The 15,120-nt window shown below is 33.4% G+C and overlaps 1 protein-coding gene across 1 annotated transcript; it reads left to right on the top strand.

The window, feature by feature from the left end:
- The first annotated feature begins 13,557 nt into the window (after positions 1 to 13,557).
- LOC145665168 (uncharacterized) lies at positions 13,558 to 13,971 on the top strand. Its single transcript, XM_081732451.1, has one exon. It carries the CDS (start codon positions 13,558 to 13,560, stop codon positions 13,969 to 13,971), a length of 414 nt encoding a protein of 137 aa, XP_081588577.1.
- The last annotated feature ends 1,149 nt before the right edge of the window (positions 13,972 to 15,120 follow it).

Consider the following 15,120-nt stretch of genomic DNA (forward strand, 5'->3'; position numbering starts at 1 on the left):
AAGTATATCTTTGGTGATCTTTAAAGTTACAAGTCTTTTGGAAGTTACATTTACTAAACGTGTACAAAAATACTTGATAAACTCTTATGCTTATGTTCGGTTAAGTTCGGCAATTTTCGGAAAACTTCGGGAAACTTCGGTAATCTTCGGAAATCTTCGTGTGGAGTTCTTGGAATTTCCATTTATTAGTGTTGATAATAAACAATCAATAAAAAGTAAACACATTTCCTGTTTGTACTCTGCGTGCTGTAATTAGTCTAAAACAATTTCATTACGGCAATTTGTAAATTACAATTATCGGAAAGTACTAAAGGATTAACCGAAAAACTTAGAAGTATATCTTCTGTGAACTAAAAATATAGTGAGTGGCAAGTGGTAGTGCATCTATACTAAACTGAAAAAAGTTACGGGAAGTTTTATGATTGTAGTTAACGGCAAGTCTTAGTGCAATTGCCGACAAGCTTTCAAGTGTAGTGTCGGTAAACGTACAACTGAATCTGTTGTGAACTGAAACAAGTTCGGGAAAGTTTTATTATTATACTTACTGGTAAGTGTAAAAATTCTTAAAAAGTGTATCTTTGGTCAACACATTGTGAATCATATCCTAAAAGTCTACTTACGAAACCTTGTCATTTAAAAAAACTGTGAAAACAATTATCAAAGTTCTGTGTACATCATTGTGTAAAATATTTACTGTATAAGAAACAATAATTCAAATTGCATTTACATATTTAGTGTGTCAATAATACAATGGAAGGACAGTCTGTCATCTGTACCATGTTGTCAGCACAAGAAGCACGTGGATATGAAAATCCAAACGAAGTTTTATTTACATGGAAACTGATAACACAATGTCATGCTACGGGTGCAAGGGTAAGCAATGAAGCTTATTTCAAGCTATTGCAGGCGTTGTTTATGCATTTTGGTTGTGATCCTCATGTAGTTTTGAAAAAATGTAAGTCTGTAAAAGATATTATTGATTTATATCATGTAGGCTTCTTTCATCAAGATAATATAAAGAATTTAGCTCGTGAGAACTTTATGGAACTTGTGTCTGAAGGAAAAGCTGATAGTTTAACTACAGATGACTTTACCGTGTTCATGGAAAATTTTCATAAACTTTCCAAGTCCTAATACTAATACTGTATCACAACCTACCATGTATGGGAGTGGTAAAACAAATGAATATTTTCGTATTGTTAATAATACTACCAAACAATATACTTATTTTGGACTTACAGGAAAGGAAGTTACAACTGAATGTATGCAAACTGGTGGAATAGATGATCCTTAAAAATATATTCAGTTATTATTTGAATTTGTAAAAGATCATGTGTTAAATGATGCCGATGATGATATGTATGTTGGTATAACAATAGAAAGTTCTGCTTCCACAATTAATAAACCAATATACATTTCGTGGCATAAAATTGTTGTTTACGAAAAAAATCGTTTAACTCGAAACTACAATATAATTTATCGTGGAATACATGCATCAAAGAAAATTTTAATTTTGTATACTGAAGGACACTATGAATTACAACGCTATTAAACAAGAAAAATTATTGTCAGTATTGTTTAGAAGGTTATCATCATACCGAAAATCATAAGTGTAACTTCAAATGACCAATGTGTGAAAAGTATCACAATCTTTGTAATAATGATAATAATATTAAACTCGAGTGCATTGATTGTCATAGACTGTTTTCTAAGGATGAATGTTTTGACAATCACAAAACGATAAATGTTTCCTGAAAAAGTTTATGCGAAACAAAGAAAATTTGTGTCCAATGTGGTGATATGATTGACATGCGTTCACGCAAGTCTGAACATGAATGTGGTGAACGTTACTGTAAAACATGTTATACATTTGTAAGTGATAACCATATTTGTTTTGTTCAAACGGCTATAATGCAACATGTAGATACCTTTTTATACATTGGGCCGCGGTGGCTCAGTGGTAGAGCGTTCACCTCTGGTGCTTGGGGTCCCGAGTTCGATCCCAGCCTCCGCCAAGTGAACTTTGTGGTGGACAAACACCGTGTGCGTGGGTTTTCTCGGGGTTCTCCCGTTTCCTCCCACTTTCTTCATTCCACCATTTCATTCATTTCTCATAATCACCGTCTCCTTTAGCCTAACCGGCATAACCGTGGGACGTAAAACTCACAGATTTCATTTCATTTCATTTTTATACATTATCTTTGATGTATTAATAGAAACAATGTTGCTTCCTAAAAATGAACAGGGAGAACAAGAACATCACGTAAATTTCATAAATTGTATTCATGGCTGTTACAAGTGTAAGGACATGAAACTTGATGATACGTGCTTTGTATGCGGAGATAAAAATGGAATCTGTTCATTTGATTTCGACTTTGACGAATTTGTTAATCACGTACTAATAGCTCGACCTATGTTTAAAAAATCATTGTACTTTCCCATAATGGCAGTAATTATGATATGCAATTCTGTGCTAAAACTTTGATCATAAACCATCATTTTACACCTAAAGTAACAATGTCAGGGCAAAAAATTATTGAAATGCGTTTAGGACAAAAGATTTACTTCCGTGACACATATTTGTATATGGGAGTTAAATTATCAAAATTACCTAAGACGTTAGGCCTTTCTGCAAATTTACGAAAGGGAGATTTCCCATACATGTTTAATACATTAGAAAACCAAAATTATATAGGTAAAATTCCTGAGCTAAAATATTTTCATCCTGATTCAAGGAGCACTGAAGATCGAAACCAACTTATCATATGGCACGAACAACTTGCTGCAAGTAATGAGGAGTATAATCTCCAAAAGGAAATGATGGAGTATTGTCGGAATGATGTTAAAATTTTAGCAGAGGCTGTCATTAAATTTTCAAACTTAACTGAAGACAAAACAAATGGTATCCAATGTTTTATCGCTGCACCAACTATTGCTAGTTTGGCAATACTAACATATCGTACCTTATATTTACCCAAAGAAATTATTCCAATTATTCCACCTTATGGGTTTGACGATCGTGATCATCAAAGTCTAAAGGCAGTGTATTGGCTACGATACTTAAAACGTACTAGTGGTAGTAAAATTCTCCATTCTGGAAATGGCTTGGAAAACCGATTCGGGAGGTATAAGGTCGATGGATTTCAAAGTAAAACAAGTAGAGTTTACGAATTTCATGGATGTTACTATCACGGGTGTTTAAACTGTTATCCTACACTACGACACGTGTCCCTAGATTCTACCTCTAAGCAAGGTACATCACTACAAGATCGGTATGAAAACACCACCACAAAAATAGCATTTCTTAAAAAATTAAATCTTAATGTCATTGAAATGTGGGAATGTGAATGGAACCGTATGATAAAAAATGACAAAAAATTACAACAGTTTATACAAACACAGTGTCATGATCTTGTCGACCATCTGGTACCTAAAGATAGTTTTCATGGTGGACGTACAGAATGTTTTAATGCCTTGTACGAATGTACCAGCGAAGAGTTTGTGTCATATTATGATGTTACCAGTCTTTATCCATGGTTGATGGCACGTAAGCCATTGCCTATAGGTAAACCTATAATATACAAGAGGCCTGACTTTCCACAAGTGCAAAGTATTCATAGATTAGTTAAATGTAGTATCTTACCTCCCAAAGACTTATATTTTCCAATTTTACCATATACATGTAATGAACGCCTTTTGTTTGGGTTATGTTGTACGTGTATGGAACAAAATGACAACAATTGCATGCATAATGATACCGAGCGTGTCCTTACTGGTACATACTGTACTCCTGAACTTCATGTAGCTTTAGATCTCGGATACAAAATTCTACAAATTGTCGAAATTTTGGAATTCTAATTATCCGGATCAGAAGATAACCTAATTAAAGATTATGTCAATTCCTTCTTAAAAATGAAACAGGAGTCTTCAGGGTTTCCTAGCTGGTGCAAAACTAAACAAGACCAAGAGAAATATATTGCAGACTATTATGTTCATGAATGCATTCAGTTAACGGAAAATAACATTGAATCAAATCCTGGTCTAAGATATATTTCCAAAATATTTCTCAATTCGCTGTATGGGAAATGGGGACAGCGAACAGATTTATCTCAATCTGTAATTGTAGATACTCCAGAAAAATTTTTTAAGTTATCTATGGGCACCACAATATGAGGTACAAACTGTATTGCCTATCGGAGAGCAACATCTCATTGTATCATATAAAAACATTGAGAACAAAAACAGACCATGGACATTTTCAAATGTTGTCCTTGCAGCTTTCATCACCTCGTGGGCGCGTCTAAAACTTTATGAGTTAGTAACAGCTATAGATCCTGATCGTGTATTGTACTGCGACACTGATAGTATTATGTTTGTACAACGACATAATGAAATGCCTCCACTTTCTTTGGGTTCCTATTTGGGTCAACTAACTAATGAAGTTCCTGATGGGTGGGAAATTGATGCATTTATAGGCTTCGGGCCAAAAAATTATGCCTATAGAATGAAAGAAGTTCAAACAGGAAAAGTAGATTATGTATTTAAAATTAGAGGAATAACTTTAAATGATCGTACACTACAAGAAATTAACTTTGATCATTTTTATCAACTAGTTCGGGATAAAGCTGAGAAAAAACAGTTACACAATCCAGGAAGAATTGTTCGTAAGCTAGGGTTTGTCATCGTATCCAAGTCTGAAACTAAAACACATCAGAAAGTTCAAAATAAAAGACGACGATTAAATCATAACAGTATTACTGACTATAGGACATTGCCATATAGTTATCAAAGTATTAAGTGTGTTAAATGATTGGTATTCTGTATATATGTAAGTAAATATGTAAATAGTAAACTGCCTAAAGGTACCATTATGTCACAACATAGTCATAATATCATCAAATATATCCATAAGTTTTCACAAGATCTATCAGTTGGTACTTCTACGTATATATAATGTAAATATAGGAATAAGTTATGAGTAATATTCTAAGTATAGTAAATATCTTATTTAAAAATATTTATATATGTATATAAATATGCCATTATTGGAAATAGAGTATTGTAGACTATATAAATACAATAAAGCGTTTCAATTTACGATATTATGTTTTATTCCTTTGACTATATACAAACAAATATTGATATATTACGAAGTATGTGTATTCTATATAATATAAAGGAAGAATACGTATGCTTCATATAAGGTTATTTATACGTATTTATCATATTTTATGTTCCTACAATAAATCATCCTAAGTTGGAAACCATGTTAACGTTATAATGTCTTCTACAAGGTAAACAAGATTCTTAGAAGTAAGTAAAAGTACCAATACATGACATTACAATACTGTAGTGAAAAGATATCTATATGTAAATGGCATATACCACAGTGATATCCTTTGTACTTAAAATACCACTAGGACATGTCTAACAATCATCTACGTACGTAAAAATCACAATATATATCATTAGAATACTCTAGTGAAAAGATATCTATATGTAAATTGTTTATACCACAGTAATATCCTTTGTACTTAAAATGCCACTAGGACATGTCTAACAAGCATCTACGTACTTAAAAATCACAATATATACATCTTAACATGCTATTCAAGGTAATCTAAAACACTTATATACATAAGGAGTCACAATATAATCCTACAATATAATCCAATATTAATATAATACAATCAGTTCAGGCGTTTGCATTCACTTAGCATATCACCAGGACAAGATATACAACTCTACATTACGATAAAATAAGGCTACAATCCAATATTAATACAATACAACCAAGAGGTACAAGCTACCCAGAATAGTATAGCCCCTAAAGCTACGCAACCCAACAACACATGCTTAAAACACTTACATGCAAACAAAAGATAATATGTCTACAATATGATACATATATTCCTGTCCCGATATCAAAACCAGTATACATACATACATGTACCCACTTACAAACTAATCATATATTCATATATACATGTAATTTGCCATTCGTCTAAGCTTCGTACACCATTACACCCATACAGTATCCAAAAGATGATATTCTATGCTAAAATCATATATCAGCTACTGAAAATACAATATCAATACATAAAATACGTTTCTTAGAGTTGCAGTCGTTTCCTCCCGCATTATCTCATACATTTATGTACAATATGTACTACTCTATATTACATATATCCCAATATACCTCTAAATATACGAAAAACACAAAAAACCATTCTTTCTAACCCTTTCTTTACCACCTCATTAATATTCATTACCATCTCATTAATATTCATAAATAATTAATTCAATAATCTAGTATTTAAAGGGATAAAATCATTTATGCGGAAATACCTTAAAGAAATCTTGTTTGAAGACTTCTTCCAAAAGCAAAAAAAAGGGAAAGTTGCCTTACGTACACAATTCATTCAGTCTTTTTAACCTTTGAAACTCAGGTAAGAAGGGACACTCTTTCTCTCCCTCTATATGGCAAGGTCCTTAAGAAATGCGTAACAAGTCGCACGCCAATTAAAAAAGTGGTCCTTTGCTCAAAAGGAGAGCACAGTTAACCTGCAATCCTATGTCAATAGTCCATCATTATGTGGCAATGCAATAACTTTTACAAAGTGACACGTAACATTTAACCCGTTGTTTTCTTAAAATCTCTGTCCTTCAGAATAATGAGTACTATTTCTTCATAGGGTGCAAGTCTCACCCAATTTAAAAGAATTTCCTTTACTCCAAAGGAGATCACACTTCGCAACCAAAACAACCTGAAACACACACATACAAGCAGGTGTCTCTCTCTCCTTTCTTTACTTCACCTCAAAGAATTCTCTGCCTCCCACCATCCTTAGCTAACATTTAGCTGTGCTTTTAACAATTATTCTTTATCGACATTTCCCATGTTTTCTAAAAGTTATTTGACATGATTTCTAAAAAGTTATTTGACATGTTTAAAACACTCTATTCGGACCCCTACAACTACAGCATTCTCCAAAACCTATATGTCACTTTTAAGTGATACTTTCTTCTTTTGTAATAATGACAGAAGGTTCAAATTATGTCAGTGTTACACAAAAAGCCTATGTTACACATTCTAACCTTTCCTATTGTTTCTTTCTGCCCCCTTTTTGAGCACATTTTCCACCAAGGCTACTTTTTTATCCTTTGTTTTCCGGCTTCCCCTTATGGTTACCTCACCTTACGACATCCCATTCTTTCATTATATGTGTGTTCTTTCTTTAGAATTAGTTTCTTGAATACCAAGACCAACTGTGTTCAAGATTAACAAAAAAAGACCTCCGTGGACATGTTGTGAAGTTCCTTCAGCTATTTTTCACCACTTGAGGGAGAAATAAGAAAGGAAGAAACAAGTTTCTTAAAGGTTTGGGGAAAAACGGTAAGTAATCAGCATAAATTGTATAAAATCACCATAAATTGTATTAAAATATACGATAAAACATATTAGAGAAATTTGCACTGTTGATCAATTCTTGTGAGAATGAAGGAAATTTGCATCTATTTTGGTGAGATTTGCGGTCTGTACACTAATTCTCGTGAAAAATGAGGGAAATTTGCAGCAATTTTGGTGAGATTTGTGGTCTGTGGGTGAATTTTGGTACAAAATGGCGGATTTTAGGCCCATTTTGGTGAAATTTGCGGACTGAGTTGGTGAGATCTACGGTCTATTCTACTCTCGGTGTGGGGAACGTTAGGTGTAAAAAAAGTTGTATGTAACGATCTGTTACATAAGTATCTTAGATGCACTTTTTCTGTTTTGGTTTGAGTCAAAGGAGAATTGTTATTGTAAAGAAATGTACTTTTTATCTTTTTCTGAGTGGTTCATAATTGCCGACTTTTAAAATTTAAAAGATTTCATTGTTTGTATATTAAAAAATAATATAACTAAGGTTTTCAAATGTATTAATCATTTGGTAGTTTTTTAAAAAAATGTTAGAAAGAACGAGAGAATAAAGTTGGTGTTCAGAGCTGGCAACCTTGTTTTCGCATTCAAGCTGACGTTCGTGGGAGGAAGCTTCCCGGCGAGGACTTGACTTTTATATTCCTCGGGGACAACATGTCTTAGCCTTGAGTTCTGTTCTTTTGCTTGTTTTCTGCCTCTTGGCTGTGCTTCGTGTAGTTGGTTATGGTTGACGTGGATCGACAGTGTAGCGTGGTTTTGAAAGTGAGTGACTTATGAAAGACAATATCACGTATTTCACTGCTGCTTAATTCTGTTTAAATACGAGTGAAAGATTACGAATTTGTTTTGTGCTTTTTTGTTCTTTCTTTTTAAAAAGGAAGAAAAGTTTAAAATGGTCGGGTGTGATTCAAGTGGGCAGCATGGTCTGTTTGACCTATAGTAATAAGTGTGTTACAAGCTTATTTTATTGAAGTTTGTGCTTTAATTTTGTGCCTTTTATTGCACAATATTAATGGTTTTTGCTGCTTTGGATTTTTCTCGAAATTTTCTTTGTCTTTGTCGAGAGTCCTTTTTGATCAGTAGGCTCGCTTTGACAAAAACTACGTTACACTGCCATAATTCCATTGATCGGTCAGTAGTGTAAAAAATACAAGTCTACAAAGAGACCAAAGGGTGCAGATTCAGAAGTCTGGGACAGGTAAACGAATTAGTTAGAAAATGCAGGATATATATGACTGTTTAAGGCTAAAACTTAATACAACTTGTGATTTTCTTATTTTATTAATTTTTGTAGTATTAACATTTTTTTAAAAAAATAGTTCAATATTTTGAGAATTGAATTTCTTTAGACTGATAAATTAGTAAATTGATTGGAAGATTATTCTTTCTCCCGATGAATTATATAAATTCGTAGGTTGTTTCAAAAGTTCATATACCTTTTTTTATTAATGCTATTATTGGATTATTTTTCATCTGATTGATAAGAGATATCGAAGTTGGAATTTATTTTAAATTTTTCGGCTGCTGAGGTAACCTTGTAACTTTTTCTGAATTTCCAAATATTAATTGTAATTTGTTATAACTCAGTCAAGTAGCTTTGGAAATTTATGAATTTTTCAGAGTTTGAGTTATTCTTTGAAATTTGAATCACGATTAGTAAAAGTAATAGATTGTAAAAGCTCGGATTTATATATATTTTGCGAACTACGAGATTATTGTAATTTTGAATTGTTTTTGCCTTTTTTTGAAAAATTTTTGGTCGGTATTTACATAGTTGATTAGCATTTGCATTATCTCCTTCATATTTTTGCTTAATTGATCAATTATTGGAATTAGATTACAATCGATAGCTTTTTTTTGAAATGTTTGAGAGAAGTCAGAGCCCGGATTCTCATTTTAAATTTCTACTAAACCGAATTTCTAGTGTATGCTTTCTAGTGTATTTTGCCTGCTTGGTTTTAACGGTGTGTATATATGGTCAACTAACGATTGACTGCATATTCACCACCCCAGTTTGTAATAAAATTTATATGAACATCTGAATTGTTGTGTTTTGTTTATATTTATTGATAAATATTTATGCAAATTTCGAAGATTGGATCATAGATGTATAGCGAAAGAGAACTCGGCTGAGACCTGTACTTCCCTCAATGCTCCGTCTGCCGTTAGTTTCCTTGTATGAGTCCGGAGGAATTTTTTTCTTTTATAAATTTGGTTTTGTTTGATTGCTTCGGGTTCTTATGCGGAGACGGGTGGATAGGAGCGTTACATATAATAAAAGTCAAGTCCACTTATATTTTTTTGTATTTGTTTTCATGTTTAATTGTGATAATATAAGTAATTTGCATTATTGGTAATTTGGAAATTAGTTAGTACATCTCTGCCTCTTCTTTAATAATTTGTTGTTAATTTATTAAGCTTAATATTAATTACTGATAAGAATTTTTCTCCTGAAATTTATATTGTTTATTTTTTGTAGTTTCATAAAAAAATCTTTTACTTCCAGAACTTGATTTGGTTTTGCCACCTTGGTGGTTCAGTTTCCATTTGGTGTAGATATATGGGTTATAATAGTCATAGTAGATATATCTGAATATTAATCTTTTATTTTATTTAATATTTTTTGCTTTTTCTTTGTTACCATTATGGAAAGTAGAGATATGTCAGTATTGAAATACCCGAATCAGATTATGTGACTTTAGATGCAACTGGTCAATTTCAGTTAGACCAACGGTCGAGTTTGGGAACCATGAGTATGGAGTTGACTCCCCCGGCTCAAAATAGTTTTGATGTTAGACGGTTTCCTTCCAATGTACAGAATGATTATAATAATTCAATACATTTATCTGATGATACCTTTGGTTATAGTAGAGTAGCGAATGCTCCGAGTTTAGATGAAAATAGGAGAGATCATCGTCAGGTTAGTTTTGCTGAGCCATCTCCAGAGAACTTTTTTACTAGGCCGTGTCAAAATAATGATTCAAATGATAGATTTGCCAGTAGATATTTAAACCTTGGTAATTATTACAGAAGGGTTTCTTATATTCGGAACAGTACCCCTAAAGCAGAAAATACTAATTTTGGTTATTTAAATCCTAATTTGGATCTTGATGGTAGAAATCCAAATAATCAAGGACAAAGATTAAATTTAGTAAATCCAGTGTCACGTTCAATTCCTCAGAGTATGACTTTAGATATGGAACATAAATTTATGGTAAAACATTGTTTTCAACGGTCTTCTGAGTACTTGGAAAATAAATTTAGAGATTTTAGGAATGTTAATGCAATAATAGCCTGCAGATTTTTGAGTTATTATTTAGGATTGAAGAAGTTTTGCTGGAAACAAGCTATTCATTAGGAATGATTTTAACAGTATTGGTTTCGAAGTGCGAAGGGGCTGTATTACGGAATATTATTTCTGCATTAAATGATAGTATGAATTGGGAAACTCTGAGACATATTTTGTTAGAGAAGTTTATTACTCCTGTATGTATTCATACCCTTATTTCCGAGCGTATTTACAGGAAACAAAAACTTAATGAATTAATGGATAATTATGTTAAATCAATAGTGATATCCATGAATGTTATTGGTATGACGATGGAAGAATCAGAGCTTGTTAAAATCATTTTGAATGGAATGCATCCTAACCAAAGGTTTCGTATGTTGAACTTTTATATTCCTCGTGATAGAGTTGAACTGATTGGTATTGCTGAACAGTATGTACTTAGAAATAGGGATCAGCTTGAATATAATAAATTTATGGGAAGTAATAAAGGAAAACAGAATGTAGTATTATCTAATAGTCGGGATAACCGAAATTTTGGTCATAAATCCGAAATTAATCAGAAAACTTGTAAGTTATTTCCGAATGAACAATCGAGTCAATTGAAAGGAAAGTCACGGAATCAGATGACTTCAGGATTGCATTTAGAGAAAAATAAAGACCGATCTAAGAGTGAATTATTGAATTTTGATCGAAGAATCCCATCCGAATTAGATGGTGCTGTGGCTACGTTTGTTTATGGCAAAATTAATGGTGTTTCGGTTTTAATTTGCATTGACGGTGGATCAAGTTTTAATCTCGTCACCCATAACTTAGTGAGACGTTGTAATGCCGAGAAATACATTCGAGTAGTTGAAGAACGAGTGGTTAATGCTCCTTAGGGACTAAATTTCGTTACGAAGGAAGAAATATCACTCAACGTGAATTTGTCTGGACACTTTCAAAGGGTGAATTTTCGAGTTGTAGAACAACTACCGTCCGAGTGTCTTTTGGGAATGTCTTTCTTGAGAGCAACTAGTGCAGTGGTTGACTATAATAATAATAGTTTAATTCTTTACAATGGAAAGAAAAGAATTCGCTTGAGTTACCACCGAGGAATGCGAGATTTGGAGTTTAGGACTGGTGATCGTGTCGGCCACAAAAACTGTTCGAGCATGGGTAAAAAAGATGGTGCTTCTGATTCTGTTCTTCATTCTGGATTGACTTCCATCTTCATTCGAGCCGATTTGAATTCAGTGGGAAGATCTAATAAAGAAGTGCAATGCGATTTAGACTATGATAATTTCGAATCAAGAATTTTGAAAATCAACACTCCTAATCCTACTCAATTGTTAGACTTGCGTAATATGATTGAGTGCGATTTAAATAAAGATGATCCATTAGTGGTTACGGGATTTAGTCCATGTAGTGGTGCTGATGAAAATCTATTGGGAACTATGATTGATGATCGTGTACCAAAGGCGCCTGAGGTTCAGGATAATAGAAAGTGGGGCTTTATGAAGAGTTCGTTAAAAGATGGTGGTGTTAAATTTTCTTCAGATATGGCTAGGATTTCATCAAGGCCTTGTGATGAACAATTAGGTGAGCTTGCTTCTCCGTTAAGTGAAAATTCGAGAAGAACTTTATTGATGGATAAAGATGATGAACAAAAGGTGTCAACGGGTCAGTCCCAGAGTGTTCCTCGGAAGTCTTCGGCGGTTGATGCTTCGTTAATTTCTAGTAATCAGAAGAAGAAAAAGAATAGGACTAAGAAGAAAAAGAAAAGTTTGGCTGAAAACAAAATCAAGGAAGAAGGATGTCTTCCAGCAATGGATTTAGATCAGAAGAAGAAAGATAAACATCTTAGTGATACGTAAAGTCATGAAAACTATAAAGAACTAGTGCCAAGGAAGGACATCTTAAAAGACAGTTCTTCAGAAACCTCAGATGTGGACGTGGAGCAAGCGGAAAAATTCCATTCCCTTTTGGAACGAAATAAAAAGTACTTGCCGGATGGTGATTCGATTTCAAAAATAGTTGAGGATCGGTCGGGTCAGGTGAAAAACCAGCCTTACACTCAGGTTGAAAAACCAAATTCAGTAAATGAGTCCTGGAGTTATAGGAGTCCTGACATTGTAAATTTCATTGACTCGATAAAGAATGATTATTCAGATGTTGTTTCAACAAAAATTGGTTGCATTAAGAATTTTGTAGGTCATATTCATTTGAAAGAAAATAAAACGTTTAAACAGAATCCATTTCCAGTTCCAAGGGATAAATCAAAAATTTTCGATGAACAAATTCAGGAGCTAGTTAGGCAAGGTATATTGATAGAAGTAGATCATTCTAATTTGGCAAGTAGCTGCTTCCTTGTTAAAAATAAGAACAATACTTTCAGGATAGTCGGAAATTACATTAAGGCTAACGAGTTAATAGTAAATGATGCTTTTCCGGCTCCTAATCTTGAAGCTTGTCTTACAGGTTTAGCAGATAAGCTCTTTCATTCAAAAATAGACCTCAAGAAAGCTTATAATCAGATATATCTAGATGAAAACTCGAGAGATATAACGACCATAGTCACCCCGAAAGGTTTATATCAATATACCCGGGTGCCTGTTGGAATCAAAACCGGAAGTAGCCTTCTAGCTCGAGCGATGCAAAAAGTACTTGGAGACTTGGAAGAAGAAGGTGTTAAGACTTATTTTGATGATGTCCTGATCTCTTCCAATAGTATTGAGGAACATAAGAAAACGATAATTAAAGTTTTAGAAAGATTTAGAGAATATATTAATATAACTGTTTCTCCAGACAAGTGTCTGTTTTTTTTTATAAAAAAATAAACTATCTAGGTTATATTATTTCCGGTGACCAAATGGAAATTGACCCTTCAAGAGTGTCTGCTATTAAGAATATTCCTCCTCCTCGGAATAGAAGAGGGTTAATGAAGATTCTGGGATTATTCAGTTACTACGCTAAGTTTGCGTCAGAGATTCAAGAAATTATGGGACCGCTTAGCGAATTAAAGTCAACTAATTCGAAATTTGTTTGGACCGAAGATCATCAAAAAATCCTTGATCGGTTAAAAAACATTTTGATTAATAATGTGGTCCTTAAGACCCCAGATTTAAACAAACGGTTTGTAGTTAACGTTGACGGAAGCGGGAAAAGTATAGCTGGATGCTTGTCCCAAGAAAATAGCAAAGGGGAGATGCAACCTGTTGCTATTTTAATAAAAAATTGTCTGAAGCCGATAAGCACAGAAGTATTTACGAGATCGAATTTATAAGTCTTGTAAAGACGATCTCTAGATTTCGTCAGTATTTGATCAACGAATTCGACGTGCTTACCGATAATAAGGCCTTAACTTGGATATTGGGAAATTCCAAAAGGGTGTTGAAGTATGGTCCATTAGTAGAGACACTCTGCCAATTTAATTTTAGAATTAGGCATGTAAGGTCAGCTGACAATCTTGTTGCCGATGTATTGACCCGGGTTCATGACCCTTTTGTATTTAGAATTATTGATGGTCCAGTTGGTTTAGCAACATTTAATAAAAATTTAAAAATTGCTCATACTTGGCGTCTACCCTTGGTAAAAGAGGCTATTGATGTTTTACAAAGAGAAGACCCAATGTTAAAGCTTATTATAGACAAAATAGAAAATGGGGAATCTTGTCCCGGGTATGTTTTGAACAAACATGTTCTGATGAAAAAAACTAATTCAGCCATAAATCCCTATAAGGTAGTAATACCGAAAGATTTACGTCGTGTGATGATGGAATATCACCACGATGATAAATTAGTCGGTGGTCATTCTGGAATTTATAAAACGTTAAAGAAGCTTATGAAAAAATTTACTTGGGACAATATATCAGATGATGTCAAGAATTATGTTCGATCTTGCCATCGATGTCAACTATCTAAAGAAGAAAATCAGAAGATGGGTCAGCTAGTATCTGAATACAATAAACGCATTGGGGCCCACTGGATGTTCGATGTAATAGGAATTCTGCCTAATTCAAGAGGATATAGATTCATCTTAATTGGTGTGGACAATGCCACCAGGTTTGTTGTTCTCGAAAAATTGAGAACTCTTAGTTCTGTAAGTGTATCTAATAAGATTTTGGAGATATTTAGTAGATTAGGCTTCCCAGAAGCTATTTCTATTGATAATGCTTCTATCTTCGTTTCGGAGAATTTTAAGAACTTCCTTTTTGCATTAGGTATTAAACACATTAGATTGAGCCCATACCATCCAGGTGGGAAGATTTCTGAACGTTTTATAAAGACCTTAAAATCATCGTTGAGAACGTACTTTTCAGACAAACAGCATCTTTGGTCTACTCTCATTCCTGATCTTCAATATACCTTAAATCTGAGCGAGCATTCTGGACTCAAGATGTCACCTACCGAAGCCTTTTTCGGACGTCCAAATT

The sequence above is a fragment of the Thermobia domestica genome, chromosome 11 (assembly GCF_964235325.1).
Source record: "Thermobia domestica chromosome 11, izTheDome1.hap1.1, whole genome shotgun sequence".
NCBI classification, from domain to species: Eukaryota; Metazoa; Arthropoda; class Insecta; order Zygentoma; family Lepismatidae; genus Thermobia; species Thermobia domestica.